The 15,932-nt window shown below is 44.0% G+C and overlaps 1 protein-coding gene across 2 annotated transcripts; it reads right to left on the minus strand.

Moving 5' to 3' along the window:
- Positions 1-4,842: 4,842 nt before the first annotated feature.
- Positions 4,843-15,516, minus strand: LOC133457550 (protein NLRC3-like). 2 transcript variants are annotated; one of them, XM_061736924.1, is made up of 4 exons: positions 15,346-15,516; positions 11,530-11,649; positions 8,668-8,741; positions 4,843-6,638 (listed from the first exon to the last, which is right to left on the minus strand). In XM_061736924.1, exons 1-4 carry the CDS (start codon positions 15,492-15,494, stop codon positions 4,843-4,845), a joined length of 2,139 nt encoding a protein of 712 aa, XP_061592908.1. In that variant the 5' UTR covers positions 15,495-15,516. The 2 variants fall into 2 exon arrangements, with proteins under 2 accessions (XP_061592908.1, XP_061592909.1); XM_061736925.1 differs by lacking the exon at positions 11,530-11,649.
- Positions 15,517-15,932: the final 416 nt, after the last annotated feature.

Consider the following 15,932-nt stretch of genomic DNA (forward strand, 5'->3'; position numbering starts at 1 on the left):
TTCCTGAGGTTTTTATCATAATATTCCTTGTATGTTATAAAACATAATTTTAAGTCTTTATAATATAAATAGTTAAAATGATGTCTTGTGAGAGCAAAAGGATAAGATATTAAAATACTTTATTTTTGTAATGTGTCATCTATAATTTGACTTGATTGAATTCTGTATATTTATCAGACTATTTCAACAGATTATGAAGTGTGTGTGAAACTAAACATCAGGTGGTTCTGTATTGCTTGCACTTGAAAATTCTTTGCTTGAACAACTAATGATCTGCTTGATTAAAGGACATTTCTGAATGAAAAACCCACCTGGGTGGATCTAAGACACTTCCTGTCAGGACGATCACTTTGACGCTCCACCTGTAGCCGTCAGTCCAACCTGTCCAGGCCTCGTTTACACGCAGCAACAACGCTGCTGTTTTCATGCGTTTTGGCCGTTCGTTTACACGAAAACGAAGCTCAAAGTCAACGTGTATTGTTATTTGTCGTCACTACCTCCCCGAGTCGGGAGTGGGTAATTTGCGCGCCTGCTGCCTTCCTTGGATGTGGTAGCCGTTTCTCAGGCTCCCTCTCCGGAATCGGAGCCCCATGCCTCCTCAGTTCTCTCATTAAATGCACCATACACTTGAAAAAGTAATTTATTTACCTTTTTTTTTTGTTTGTTCTTCCCCCCCAAGTTCTACGCTTAACCCATTTTTGTATTTGCTTGAGTCCGAGAACCAGCCCAGATTTTAATGGTTATCTTTATACTATATACTATATATAAACTATCGTGGCATTAGTTTGCTAGCCGCAGCAGGGAAGGTCTTTGCTTTATTGCTATTGAACAGAATGCGTGATCCTGTTGCAGAAGCTGTCCTACCTGAAACCCAATGTGGATTTCGTCGAAATCGCGGAACAAACTACATGATTTTTGCCCTCCACCAGCTCATGGAGAAAGCTCGGGAACAAAACCAACACCTATACATGACCTTCGTTGACTTTACAAAAGCATTTGATGTTGTAAACCGTGAAGCACTGTGGGTAATCGTCGGAAAGATGGGATGTCCCCAGAAATTTGTCAACATTTTAAAGCTTCTACATACCAACATGTGTGTTAAGATCACGGTGGATGGTGTCTTAACTCGAGACATACAGTATAATAATGGTGTAAAACAGGGATGTATACTTGCTCCCACACTTTTCTCACTTTTTGCAGCAGCTCTCTTCACAAATGCCTTTTTAGAAACACCTGAGGATGGCATTTACCTCCGCTTCAGGATGGCTCACTTTACAACCTTCATCGCCTCCAATCCAGCACCAAATGCCTGCAGATACTCATGAGAGAGTTCCAATACGCTGATGACTGCGCTTTCGTTGCTAATTCAGAAGAATCTCTCCAACATATGATGGACTGCTTCTCGGCTGCCACAAGATCTTTCGGTGTTATCATCAACACAGCAAAAACAGAGGTCATGCATCTCTCCAATTCACCATCGACATTACCAATCATTATCAACAACACTCCTCTCGCAACGGTAGAAAACTTCAAATACCTCGGAAGTATTGTATCAAGAGACTGCACCATAGACAAGGAGCTTTAAAACCGTATTCATTGTGCGAGTGCATCATTCGGCAGGTTATGGAAACGCCAAAGTCGACACAAAAATCTCTGTATATAATGCTGTTGTGTTGTCAGCCCTTCTTTATGGTGCCGAAACGTGGACACTATACCGTCGTCACATCACACGTCTCCGCTGCCTCCAACAACGCCATCTACAAGCAATCCTTCGCATATCATACCATCAGAGAGTGACTAACGATGAAGTTCTGACTCGAGCCAATACCATGGATATTGAGATCATCCTCTCCAAGATACAACTAAGGTGGGCAGGGCACATCGCTCGTATGCCTGAAAACCGACTCCCGAAACAAGTACTCTTTGGAGAGCTTGCTAAAGGAAAAAGATCTGTCAGTCGCCCACTCCTACGATGGAAAGATACGCTAAAGAGCACTTTTAAGCAATGTGACATCTCACCAGACACATGGCAACTCAAGGCTTTGGAGCGTTCCAGCTGGAACAACACCACAAATGCTGGCCTTAAAAAGTTGGACGATCTGAGGCAGCAAAACAACGCACTTAAACGTGCATGTCGTCATTCGCAAAGGGAGGCCACTGCTGATGGGAGCCTAGGTGCATTCAAGTGTCGTCACTGTGACCGAAGATGTACAAGCCGCATTGGCATGCTAAGTCATGAGCGTGCCTGTAAGAAATACAAAAATAAAAAGACATTGGAACATGGACGTTTCGCAGGCAGCCATCGTCGACTCGACGGGCAGCTTTGCATTATATAAATTAATAAATAAGGCCTTTATTAAGTTTTGGCAAAATGCTAAATTATCTCTGGGTCTCATTTATTTTAATGAGGATATTATTGTGTTAGTACTGGTTGATGAAACTTGCACCTTCGTGATATCCACCTGTAACCAGACCCAACCCAAGCACCACCGTCCTCTAGGAAGTAACACAGAGTGGCTGTGATGGTGATACATTTGTTTCACCAGGTTCTCCAGGTTAGGGTTAGGGTTAGGGTTAGGGTTAGGGCTGTGATGGTGATACATTTGTTTAACCAGGTTCTTCAGGTTTGGTCTTTTGGTGACCTGTTTCCTGTTTTATTTTGAAAGTACATCCTTGTGTGTTTGGTTCTTTCTTTGACTCCACTTGATCCCGTCCATCCTGATTGTTTGCACCTGTGTCTCCTCAGTCCTTGAGAGGACATGTGGTCTCTTCCTGGCTGTTGGTCCGTCTGTCCTCATTCCTGCTCTCTTTCAGTCCCGGCTGGTTGTCAGTCTGATGCCTCCCAGTCATCTTCACCATTCTCTCATTTCTGTTCGATAACTTTTTCTGAGTTTGTATGTTTTGATAAAATAAAGGACTTTGCTGCCATCTGTCACCTTTGGGTTTCCTGCATTTGGGTTCTGTAAAATAAACTCATGACAAAACCTGCAGCTGTTTTAAAACTAGTTCAGACTCAGGAAACTGCAGATTACAAACACAAGAAAGTACAAAGTACTTATCAAACATGTACATGGGCCTGATGTGCTGGGCTAATGTTTAATAAACTTTTTAACGTTTCTCTTTCTTTTAAGGGGTCGAGGAGCCTACAGAGAGGAGGTCCTGAAGTTGACAACCTGGAGCTCAGAGAACAACCTCACTCTGAACACCAGGAAAACCAAGGAGATCATCGTCAACTTTAGGAAACAGAACACTGACCCAGCCCCCCTCTACATCAACAGCCAGAGAGTGGAAAGGGTCCACTCCTTCCGGTTTCTTGGCGTTCTCATCTCCGACAGCATCTCCTGGTCTGAGAACATCACCGCCATCACCAAAAAGGCTCAGCATCGGCTGCACTTCCTGAGAGTTCTCAGGAGATCCAACCTCCAACCTGCTCCAACCCCCGGGCCCCCCCCCCCCCTTATTCTATTCTATTCTATTCTATTCTATTCTATTCTATTCTATTCTATTCTATTCTGAAGTAGTTTCTCACCTGTTTACATCTAAACAGTTCTTTTCTCCTGTTTACGTCTAAAATATTCTTATATAACAATCTTCAGACTTTTATAGACACAGAACCTTTCCAAAAAAAAACAAAACATTTCTTCATCTCAGATATTAAATATTTTGTGAAAATGTTTTGAATTAAAGTAGTTTTGTCACATGTTTGGAGGATGATAAGTGTATAAATGTGGAAACATCTCCAGTGGACTGACCTCAGAGTCTCCAGTCTACAGTTTGGACTCTCCAGTCCACCAGACAGAACCTTCACTCCTGAATCCTTCAGGTACTGGTTCTGACTCAGGTCCAGTTCTGTCAGATGGGAGGGGTTGGACTTCAGAGCGGACGCAAAAACTTCACAGTGAGTCTCTGAGAGATCACAACCAACAAATCTGTGATGAAAGAAAATATGATGTCAGTTGTAATAAAGTGTGAGTTAAAGCCAGACTGAACATCTGTTAACATCTGCAGACTTTGTCTGGATCTGCAGATGAAGGAGGGAACCGGCTTCGTTAAAGTCTACGTCTGTCAGAGTCATCTGAAAATATCGGATTTAGGACATAAACTCATTTATTCTTGAACATTTTTCACTCTGAAGATCTTGAATGAAAGTGAACCAGTGTGGAGCTGAACTTTTTCTCGAGTATCCAGATAAAAGATCTTCAAGATTTTAAGCTATATTTAGTATTTTTCTGACTTCTGGACTAATTTTTCTTGTATTTTGTGTTCAGGTCTCTTAAAGGAGACATTAGTCTCACAGAGACTTCAGCATTGATCAGAGATTGATAAAGAAGTTCTCGTATGAAGCTGTAAACGTCTTCATGCTGCTCTCCTCTACAGCAACAACACAAACACCTGTCACCTTCTGTCTCAGACAAACTTTCATTCATAATCAATGAAGCTGCACTCGTGAAATTCACCAGTGCAGCTTCTGGTACGACCAGCAGTTTATGGAGGATCATGGGATTTGAAGTCTTCATATCTGGAGTTACAGGACGGTGCAGGAGATCACAGAACCAGAGTTACTAGGATTAAGGTCTCTGACCAAGTACACGTGTGTCCACAAACCCCCCAGTGGTTCTGACGTTTCATCTTTCCCCGTTACACAGATTCATCTCCGAGTAGCAAAAACATCAACTAGATCAAGTGTTTGAAACATGAACCTCTGGTTGACGTGACTTGAGGTGACCCAGAATAAAACAAAATCATCTGATTTCAAAAGTTTTCATTTGAAGATCCAAACAAGATTTAAAGAACTAAACTGCTAATTTACACTAACTGATGGTGTAATTGATCCATCTGGACTCACCGAGCCTTTCTGCAGTTCCTCACAGCTGGAATCAGTCTCCGTCGACCCCCTGGTGTTGTTGTCTTGTACTTGTCCAGGTCCAACTCATCCAGAACCTCCTCCGACATCTGCAGCATGTAGGCCAGAGCTGAACACTGGATTTCAGAGAGTTCCTGCTCTGATCTGTTCTCTGACTTCAGAAACTCTTGGATCTGCTGATGAACTGAGAGGTCGTTCATCTCCATCAGACACTGGAAGATGTTGATGCTTCTGTCAGGAGAGATTCTGTCAGTGACCATCTTCTTCAGGTTGTTGATGACTCTCTGGATGGTTTCTGGATCGTTCTTCGTCTGGTTCAGCAGACCTCCTAACAGTCTCTGGTTGGACTCCACAGAAAGACCATGAAGGAAGCGGACAAACAGGTCCAGGTGGCCATTTTTACTCTCCAGGGATTTCTGCATGACTTTCTTCAGGAAGCCATCCAGAGATGAGTGTCTGTACTTTCCTCCCAGGAAGTTCTTCAGCACATCTCTGTTTCTGGTGGACCAACAGTGGAGCACGTAGACTGCAGCCAGGAACTCCTGGATGCTCAGATGAACAAAGCAGTAGACAGGTTTCTGGAAGACCTCACACTCTCTCCTGAAGATCTGGGTACAAACTCCTGAGTACACCGAGGCCTCTGGGACATCCAGACCACACTGCTCCAGGTCTTCTTGGTAGAACATGATGTTTCCTTTCTCCAGATGTTCCAACGCCAGCCTCCCCAGCTTCAGAAGAAGGTCCCTGTCAGCCTCCGTCAGCTCCTGTGGACTCGTCTCATGTCCCTCCTGGTACTTGTTCTTCTTCCTCTTGGTCTGGACCAGCAGGAAGTGGGAGAACATGTCAGTCAGGGTCTTGGGCAGCTCTCCTCTCTGCTCTGTGGTCAACATGTGGTCCAGAACTGTAGCAGTGATCCAGCAGAAGACCGGGAGTTGACACATGATGTGGAGGGTTCTGGATGTTTTCATGTGGGAGACGATGCTGCTGGACCGCTCTTCATCCCTGAACCTCCTCCTGAAGTATTCCTCCTTCTGGCCGTCGGTGAAGCCTCGTACTTCTGTCACCCTGTCCACGTGTTTGTGAGGGATCTGATTGGCTGCTGCAGGTCTGGAAGTGATCCAGATGAGAGCTGAGGGAAGCAGGTTCCCCTGGATGAGGTTGGTCAGCAGCACGTTGACCGATGAGCTCTGTGTGATGTCAGACACCACCGGACCGTTGTTGAAGTCCAGGGAACGTCTGCTTTCATCCAGGCCGTCAAAGATGAACAACGGTTTCCCGGCAGCCAGCTGCTCTGATGTGAGCTTCTGGAACGATGGATGGAAAACCTGGATCAGCCTGAGAAGACTGAACTGCCCATCTCTGATCAGGTTCAGCTCCCTGAACGAGAGCAGAATCACCACAGTGACGTCTTGGTTCTCCGAGCCCTCGGCCCAGTCCAGAGAGAACTTCTGAACCGAGAAGGTTTTCCCAACGCCAGCGACGCCGTTCGTCAGAACCACTCTGATGGCTCCACGTTGGTCAGGTAAGGCTTTAAAGATGTCCTGGCACCTGATTGGAGCGTCATGGAGGCTCTTCATCCTGGAAGCTGTCTCCAGCTGCCTCACCTCATGTTGGGTATCAACCTCTTCACTCAGTCCCTCTGTGATGAAGAGCTCCGTGTAGATCCTGTTGAGGGGGGTTCTACTTCCTGTTTCATCAGTTCCTTCAGTCACATGTTCACATCTGCTCCTCAGACTGGTCTTATGTTCATCTAGGACCTCCTGCAGACCAGCATCTGCTGAAAAACAGAATGAAGAGGAGGTCAGAGAGATACAAACTCCTACTGCAGTCAGTGATGGGGGCCTCCAGGAGCTAAACCAACCCGGTTTAGGAACCGGTTTGACCGCTCAGTCCACCGATGCCGGTGAAGGGTCAAGACCACCTAAGCTTCATTGCCCTGCATACTGCAGGTACCGTTCAAAAATGTGAAAAATGTAAACACTGATCACTGCCGGGACAACCATCTGAAACCTCCACAAGACGAAGGTCACCACGGTTGTATCAGGTAACAGACATCGAACGGTGGAAAACATTAGTCGTTGATGAGAGGAATATTGTGGAAATTTTTCGGTTAAACCCTAAAACAACCATCAGTGACATCAGCAAAATCACGGGTATCTTCTCCTGCAAACTTCTTCTCTGGGGCGGCAGTAGCTCAGGTGGTAGAGCGGGTCATCCAATGATCGGAAGGTTGGCAGTTCGAATCCTGCTCTGTCCCAGTTGCTTTCGTAGTGTCCTTGGGCAAGACACCTTACCCACCTGCCCTGTGTGAATGTGTATGAGTGTTTGGTGTTGGTCGGAGGGGCCGTTTGGTCAATATGGCAGCCACCCTTCCGTCAGACTGCAGGGCAGCTGTGGCTACAAAATGTAGCTACCACCACCGGTGAGAATGTGTATGAATGAATAATGGTCTAAGTGTAGCACATTCGTTGAATGTAAAGTGCATTACAAGTTAAATTCATCATTATTATTACTTCTACGTACTTTCTGTAGCCCTTTTTCAACCTGCCACTCTTGGGCACACTCGGCCACCTAGTGGCGACACAACAGGAATGCTGGCTGATTTCTGGATTTTCATCCACCAAAGCAATACTATCCTTGTGCTGCGTAGGCTAATTTCAATATATGATGTCACTACGCACGTCGCAGCTGCCGTAAAGATGCCGCGAGGAGGCAGAAAAGGCAGCTAGAGGACCGTTTTAAAAAGATGATGGAACCTGGACCTGCTTAACCTTCGGTACGGACGTCCAGAATGCTACACACACTGAGCCATGATGAAACCTGAGCTGGAGCACCGACGTTCACGCTCCCGGTTGAGTCCAATGAGGAACAAAGAAAACAAGCAGGTCCTCTACCGCAGTGATTCTTAACCATAGGGCCGCGGCCCACACTTGGGCTCCACCTAGTGGGCCGCAAAAAGAATTCAGTTTTGTACATGTGGTCCGCGGGCGCCGCGGGACTGCATAACAACTCCTGACCAAATGAGGAGAAGACACTCAGCTAGCTGTACGTGTAATAGTAAGAGAAATGGTGTGTATTTACAGAGAAAATCCTAAATTTTTCTTGTTTTAACAGTCAGCTTTAACAGACACAACAATAAACAAATCACATTTAAATAAACAATTATTTCTTTTTAATGTGATTTTACCATAGGGTTACATGTATATATATACACACACACACACATACATATATATATATATATATATATATATATATATATATATATATATATATATATATATATATATATATATATATATATATATATATATATACCCCTGCTCTACCGGATCCAGATCTGAAGGTCCTCTACAGACCACTATGGTCCAGATCCAGACCTGCAGGTCCTCTAAAGACCACTAGGGTCAAGATCCAGACCTGCAGGTCCATATCCAGACCTGCAGGTCCTCTACAGACCATTAGGTTCCAGATCCAGACCTGCAGGTCCATTACTATTTCATAAAACAAGGAAACAGCTGATGAGCGTAACAGCAGCAGCAGGACGTCACATGTAGGGTTTATATTTGAAAGATGAGTAACTGGAGAGACGCAGACGTCCACAAGCTGCCCAGCCTCAGAGCCGAGGACGCCATAAACCGGCGTACGTCCGGAACCACAAAGGATGATGGTTTTAAAAAGCTCTGATGCATCAGATGTTTTAAAAAGCTCTGATGCATCAGATGTTTTAAAAAGCTCTGATGCATCAGATGTTTTAAAAAGCTCTGACCATGACGACTCTTCAGACGGATGGACGGTCTCACCTTGTGGAGGACTTGCTCTGGATCTTTTTCCATATCCCAGATATTCCGATGAAGCCGACTGGTATGAGCTCCGTCTGCAGAACCAGCGTCCACACAGGGTTTATTGGAAAAACATCTCACATTTAATATCCACGATGACTGAACTGAACTTTTGGTCAGAAAATCCATCTTTCTACTTTATCGTTCACATTTTCATACTGAATAAGTCTTTACAATCTGTCAAACTGCCTTCAAAAACACAGCAGCAGGAGACTTCATGACCTCAGCTTCTAACGGTGGCCTATTCTATCTATTCTAGTATTTATCAAGTCCTTCAGAAGCAGAGGTGATCAATCTCCTCCTTTTGTCTTTATTGACAGTAGAACATCAGGAAAGATCAGGAAATCAGGGTTTCAACAAGTTGCATTTCTTGATGGATATTTTTAAAGGGAAATAAATGCAAATATATGTGATAGATGTCCCAATGTTTATGTCCAACATGTAAAAAACATTGAAGAGTGTAAAAAGACCAATTGTAAATTAATAATATAAATATTACTAATATAAAAAATAATTTGAATTATTACATGTTTAACATATAATGATTACATTTTAATGCACTCCTACACACACACACACACACACACACACACACACACACTTAACTTATTCTGCCCATTCTATCCGCTGAGTTTTAGTAGTCTAGATATTGATTTATTATGTATATCTATGAAATAAAGCACCACGGACAGATAATACGAAGTCATGATGAGTCATAGAATCAGTTAACAACAGTTTCTTACTTTGTGTCTGAAGGTCCAGGTTCTTTACTGAACACTAAAGGGTGTTCCATGGACCAGTCACTCTTCAGAGACAGACAGCTGGATCCTGGAGACTCTGGTCTCTGACTGCAGTACCGACCTCTGCAAAAACACAAATTCACTCAGTCACTCGTAATATTGATGAGGACCACGGAAGAAGATCTACACCAGGGGACTCCAACCCTGGTCCCTGAGAGCCAGTGTCCTGTGTGTTAATGTTTCCCTGCTTCAGCACAGCCTCATACAAATGACTGATACAAATGACTGATACAAATGATTCTCTTCATTCTGATGTCTTCACCTCTGCCTTCAAGCGAGCTCGGGTCACCCTACTGCTGAATAAACCAACGCTCAACCCTGCCCAGGTTGGAGACTACGTCCAGTCTCTCTGCTCCCATTCAGGTCTACACTTCTAGAAAGAGCCGTCTTCAGTCAGGTCTGACGGTTCCTTCATGACAAATGCCTGTATGATCCACATCAGTCAGGCTGTAGGCATTGCCCACTCAGTTTAACATCAGTCAGGCTGTAGGCAGAACCCATTCAGCTGGAACTGCTCTTCTTTCAGTAACTGAGTCACTACGGGCTGCCAGACCTGCTGGTCTATCCTCAGTCTTCATACTGCTTGACCTGTCCGCTCCCTTTGACACCGTCAATCACCACATCTTCCTCTCCACACTCAAAGATTGGCATTTCAGGATCTGTCCTCTTGTGGTTCATGTCTGACCTCGCAGGAAGATCCTTCAGAGAATCATGGCTAGGACGAGTGTCCGACCACATGAGTTGGCAGCAGGGGTGCCCCAGGGATCTGTTCATGGCCCTCTTCTCTTTTCAATGTACACCATCGTACTAGGTGAAATCATCAACTGTAATGGCTTCTACTACCACTGCTATGCAGATGACACCCCCGTTTTTTACTTTCCTCCCCACCTGATGACACTACTGTTTCAAGGCAAATATCAGCATGTCTTTCTGATATCTCTGCCTGGATGAAGAACCGCCACCTTCAGCTAAATTTGTCCAAGACTGAGCTTACCGTCTTTTCAGTCAGTCATTCCTCACCTCCTCAGATAAGTGTGCAGTTGGATAAAATCACACTTTTACCCACGTCTTGTGCGAGGAATCTTGTTATCATGTTAGACAGCCAGCTGACCTTTAAGGACCATGATGCCCCGTTTTCCTGGTCAGTCCCTATTTTCTCATTACAACATCAGTAATATAAGACCCTCCCTGAGAGAACATATGGCACTATGCTCAACCAGTGAAAGACGCCTGGAGTTTCCACCACAATGTGGTGTGAAATCAGTAGCCAGACTCTTCTCCTCCGTTGTTCCCCGATGGTGGAACGACTTACCAAACTCTGTCTGATCTGCAGGGTCTGTATCTACTTTAAGAGCAAGCTAAAGACTCAGCTCTTAAAGGAGCACTTCTGCATCTAGTAAACTTCTCTGCTTATCAGGATGAGTTAGGAGATGTGTCCACCTCTTAGCATGACTCAGCACTGAGAAAGCTGCATGCATTTATGCTTACATGATATTTTGATGGTGAATTAAAGTCGTAGTTTTGCTGTATAAAGTGAAGGTTTGTAGGGTGATAAGGGAACCAAACAAAATCCTCTAGCACTAGCATGGCAGCACCTGTGGCTAACTGGACTTACGGCAGTCTGACTAGCACTTAGCCGTGCTGGATCCTCCTATGTAGTGGTAGCAGTAGTTGTAGTAGCAGTAGTACTAGTATTAATAGTAGTAGTAGTAGTAGTAACCCTAAAAGTTGACCAAACGTCCTGAAATCCCTGTTTCAATAGTGTCTAATGTCACCAACGAGTACTAATGTCCTAAAACTCTCCTGGACCGATCTGGAGAGTTGGTTTCATCCTGAACCAAACTTTGGTCTCTGAACCAGCAGGACCACGTGGTTGAGGAACACAGAAGACTCCGTTGTTGAAAAACAGGAACAAAACGGAGAAAATGATGTTTGAAGAAACTAAAACTTCCAATAAACCAGCACATACAGAAAATATAAAGCCATGATGAGTCATATAATCAGTTAACAATAGTTGTCTTACTTTGTGTCTGAAGGTCCAGGTTCTTTACTGAAGGCTAAAGGGGGTTCCATGGACCAGTCACTCTTCATAGACAGACAGCTGGATCCTGGAGACTCTGGTCTCTGACTGCAGTACCGACCTCTGAAAACACAAATTCACATCAGTCACTCGTAATATTGATGATGACCATGGCAGAAGATCTCCAACCCTGCTTCAGCTTAGAGTCATACAAATGACTGATACAAATGACTGATACAATGATTCTCTTCAATCTGTTGTCTTCACCTCTGCCTTCAAGCGAGCTCGGGTCACCCTACTGCTGAATAAACCAACGCTCAACCCTGCCCAGGTTGAAGACTACCGTCCGGTCTCACTGCTCCCATTCAAGTCTACACTTCTAGGAAGCCGTCTTCAGTCAGGTCTGACGGTACCTTCATGATAAATACCTGTATGATCCACATCTATTTGTCTATGAAGCCGGATGAAACAGAACTGTTAAACTTGAGGCATGTCTTAGGGACATCAAGGACTGGATGTCCAGAAATTTCTTGCTTCTAAATTCAGATAAAACAGAGGTTATTATTCTTGGTCCAGGGCATCTTAGGAAGGGATTAGATGGTGTTGCGATGGCTTCCAGTGCAACTGTGAGAAACCTTGGTGTTGTTTTCGATCAGGATTTGTCGTTTAAACCATATGTTAATCAGGTTTTTTAAAATACCATTTTTCCATCTCCGTAATATTGCAAAAATTAGGAAAATCCTCTCGCAGAGTAATGCAGAAAAACTAGTTCATGCGTTTGTATCTTCTAGACTGGATTACTGTAATGTGTTGTTAGCAGGATGTCCAAGTAATTTGCTGAATAGGCTCCAGCTGATCCAAAATGCAGCAGCACGAGTGCTGACAGGAATCAGCAGGAGATACCACGTCTCTCCAGTGTTAGCATCGCTCCATTGGTTACCTGTAAAATTCAGAATCCAATTTAAAATGTTATTACTTGCATATAAAGCCCAAAACGGCTTAGCTCCGCAGTATTCACAAGACCAGATAGTGCCTTATGTTCCTGGCAGAGCTCTCCGCTCCCAGAGTGCAGGTTTACTCGTAGTTCCTAGAGTATCTAAATGTAGATTTGGAGGGCGGGCGTTCTGCTATCAGGAACCACTACTATGGAACCAACTTCCAATCTGGGTTAAGGAGGCTGACACCACCTCCACCTTTAAAACTAAACTTAAAACCTTTCTGTTTAGTAAAGCCTATAGTTAGTGTTTAGTAAACCTCTAGCTGGTGTTGGTAAATCTCTAGGTAGTGTAAACTCTAGTGTGTTAGAGTCAGTAGTCATAGTTGCAGCTATAGAACAAGACTATAATAGTTAGTCTCAAATATAGCTTGGTGGTAGATATGCTGCTATAGGCTTATGCTGCAGGGGGGACCCACATGATCCACTGGGCAGTGCCTCTCACCCTTCTTCTCCTCTCCCTTTCCCTTCCTCTCTTCTCCATTTCCATTTTTATTTATCATAGATATCTCATAGCTATCGTTTTTGTCCATCACTCCTGTAGTTTCTTGTGCTGGCCCCCTTTTTTTCTTTCTTGTTCATGTTTGCAGGCCGGAGCTTCAGGACCTGCATGCTGGCCTGCGCCCCCCCACCCCCGGTCATCCCGTCGCTGCTTCCGCCTGCCTGCCCCCCCCCCCCTCTGGTCATCCCGTTGTTGCTTCCACCTGCCTGCTGTGTGCTGCTGACGTCCCCGACCCCCCCAGTCTGGCCTTCGGCAGGAGGGTCCCCCCTTATGAGCCTGGTCCTGCTCAAGGTTTCTTCCTCCTAAAGGGGAGTTTTTCTTGCCACTGTTTGGCTTAAGGCTTTTCTCCCACTAGGGGAGTTTTTACCTGGATTGTGCTCGGGGGGCATGTTCTGGGTCTCTGGAAAGCGTCTAGAGACAACTCTGTTGTATTAGACGTGTTGTATTATATAAATAAAATTGAATTGAATTGAATTGAATTGAATAAGACAGGCTGTAGGCAGTACCCACTCAGCTGGAACTGCTCTTCTTTCAGTAACTGAGTCACTACGGGCTGCCAGATCTGCTGGTCTATCCTCAGTCTTCATACTGCTTGACCTGTCCGGTGCCTTTGACACCGTCAATCACCACATCTTCCTCTCCACACTCTCAGAGCTTGGAATTTCAGGATCTGTCCTCTTGTGGTTCATGTCTGACCTCGCAGGAAGATCCTTCAGAGAATCATGGCAAGGACGACAGGGATCTGTTCTTGGCCTTCTTCTCTTTTCACTGTACACCATCACACTAATCATCAGCTGTAATGGCTTCTACTGCCACTGCTATGCCGATGATACCCCCGTTTTTTACTTCCCTCCCCACCTGATGACACTGCTGTTTCAAGGCAAATATCAGCATGTCTTTCTGATATCTCTGCATGGACGAAGAACCGTCACCTTCAGCTATCATTTCACCTCCTCAGATAGGCAAGGCAAGGCAAGTTTATTTATATAGCATAATTCAACAAAAGGTAATTCAAAGTGCTTTACATCAACATTAAAAGCGGCAAGACACAATTAAAATATAAATAACAAATAAAATGAAATAAAAGTATGAGAAAAGAAGGTAAAATAATAAAAAGCACAAGTTGCTGAAATCTAAGCGCAGTAAAGTACCGCAGGTAAATCTCATTTGCGGTTTTCAGAACTTATTTAATTAAAGAGTATGCTTAAAAAACAAATAAATTAAATAAAATGATGAGAAAAGAAAATGATAAGAAAAGAGGTAAAAGAGGTCAAAGAGGTAAAATAATAATAAGCGCAAGTTGTAAAAAAGTAAGGGCAGTAGATAAGTGTGAAGTTGGATAAAATCACACTTGTACACACGTCTTGTTCTAGGAATCTTGGTGTCACGTTAGACAGCCCGCTGACCTTTAAGGACCATGATGCCCCGGTTTCCTGGTCAGTCCCTATTTTCTCATTACAACATCAGTAAAATCAGACCCTACCTGAGAGAACATATGGCACTATGCTCAACCAGTGTAAGACGCCTGGAGCTTCCACCACAATGTGGTGTGAAATCAGTAGCCAGACTCTTCTCCTCCGTTGTTCCCCGATGGTGAATAGGACCTACCACACTCTGTCCGAACTTGCAGGGTATGTATCTACTTTTAAGAGCAAGCTAAAGACTCAGACTCAAAAACAGGAACAAAAAGGACAAAGTATGTGTCACACCAACTGCCTGAACAGCAAAGAACATCTACATCTTAATTCATATTCAACACAACAGCCACATCTTCATCCCGACCTGCAGGTCAGGTCAAACCAACTTCCTGAAGACAACCATATTGCCTTCTGAGCAACAAGTGGAGTGGGAGACAAAGCCAGAAAAGTTTGGTGCTGAAAACTAAGCAATAAAAGCTTAAAGAGAAGGAATCAAATAACCTGCACAATAAAAGAAAAAAACGCTCAGTTAAAAGGTCAACACGCAACTGGTTTCCAACCAACTACTACTACTACTACTACTACTACTACTACTACTACTGTTGCCCTGTTACCGTACTGTACCCAACCATTACCACAACCTCTGCTACTACAACCAAGAAACCCCTTCATCACCACTCAAAAAAGAATTTCAATAAAAAACCAAAAGGGGAAACAGACTGAAGTTGTTCCTTGCATTGACCAAACTCTTTCAAGTTGTAGTAGAAACTGAGGGCAAAATCAAACAAAACATCTAACAACTTGACAGTGTGGTTTGAAGAAACTAAAACATCAAATAAACCATCACGTACAAAAAGTATAAAGTCATGATGAGTCATATAATCAGTTAACCACAGTTGTCTTACTTTGTGTCTGAAGGTCCAGGTTCTTTACTGAAGTCTGGATTATCTCCTTTGGACCGGTCACTCTTCATAGAGAGACAGATGGATCCTGGAGACTCTGGTCTCTCCTCCTCTTTCTCCACACAATCATCCATCTTTTGGACTTCAGTCATTCAGAGACATGAACCAGAAACACCGACCATCTTTGAATCTGTAGAAAGAAACTTTATTAGAACACCACAACATCATGAAATACATTCTTTCACCCACTTTTCCTGAATGACTTTGTCAAAACTCCTGACGATGAGAGAACTGAAACGCCAATCCGTGAGGCTGAGTATTCACCTGGAGAAGATATTTTCCATTTCCTTAAAAAGTCAAAAAACGACTGATGAAATCATCCAGGAAACCACTTCTTCTCTGATTCACACTAAAGACCAGCCTGAACGTTACCTGCTCGTGTTCAGTTTTCTACACAAAAACATCAGTTTATTCTGGATCCAGTCATGAAGGTGAGTCTGAGATCAGGGGTGCGTTTCCCAAAACCACCGTTGATGACGATCTTCACCACTAACATAGTTGGACCCACGCAGGACCGATACGAGTGTTTC

Source organism: Cololabis saira, chromosome 12 (genome assembly GCF_033807715.1).
Source record: "Cololabis saira isolate AMF1-May2022 chromosome 12, fColSai1.1, whole genome shotgun sequence".
In the NCBI taxonomy this organism is placed as follows: Eukaryota; Metazoa; Chordata; class Actinopteri; order Beloniformes; family Belonidae; genus Cololabis; species Cololabis saira.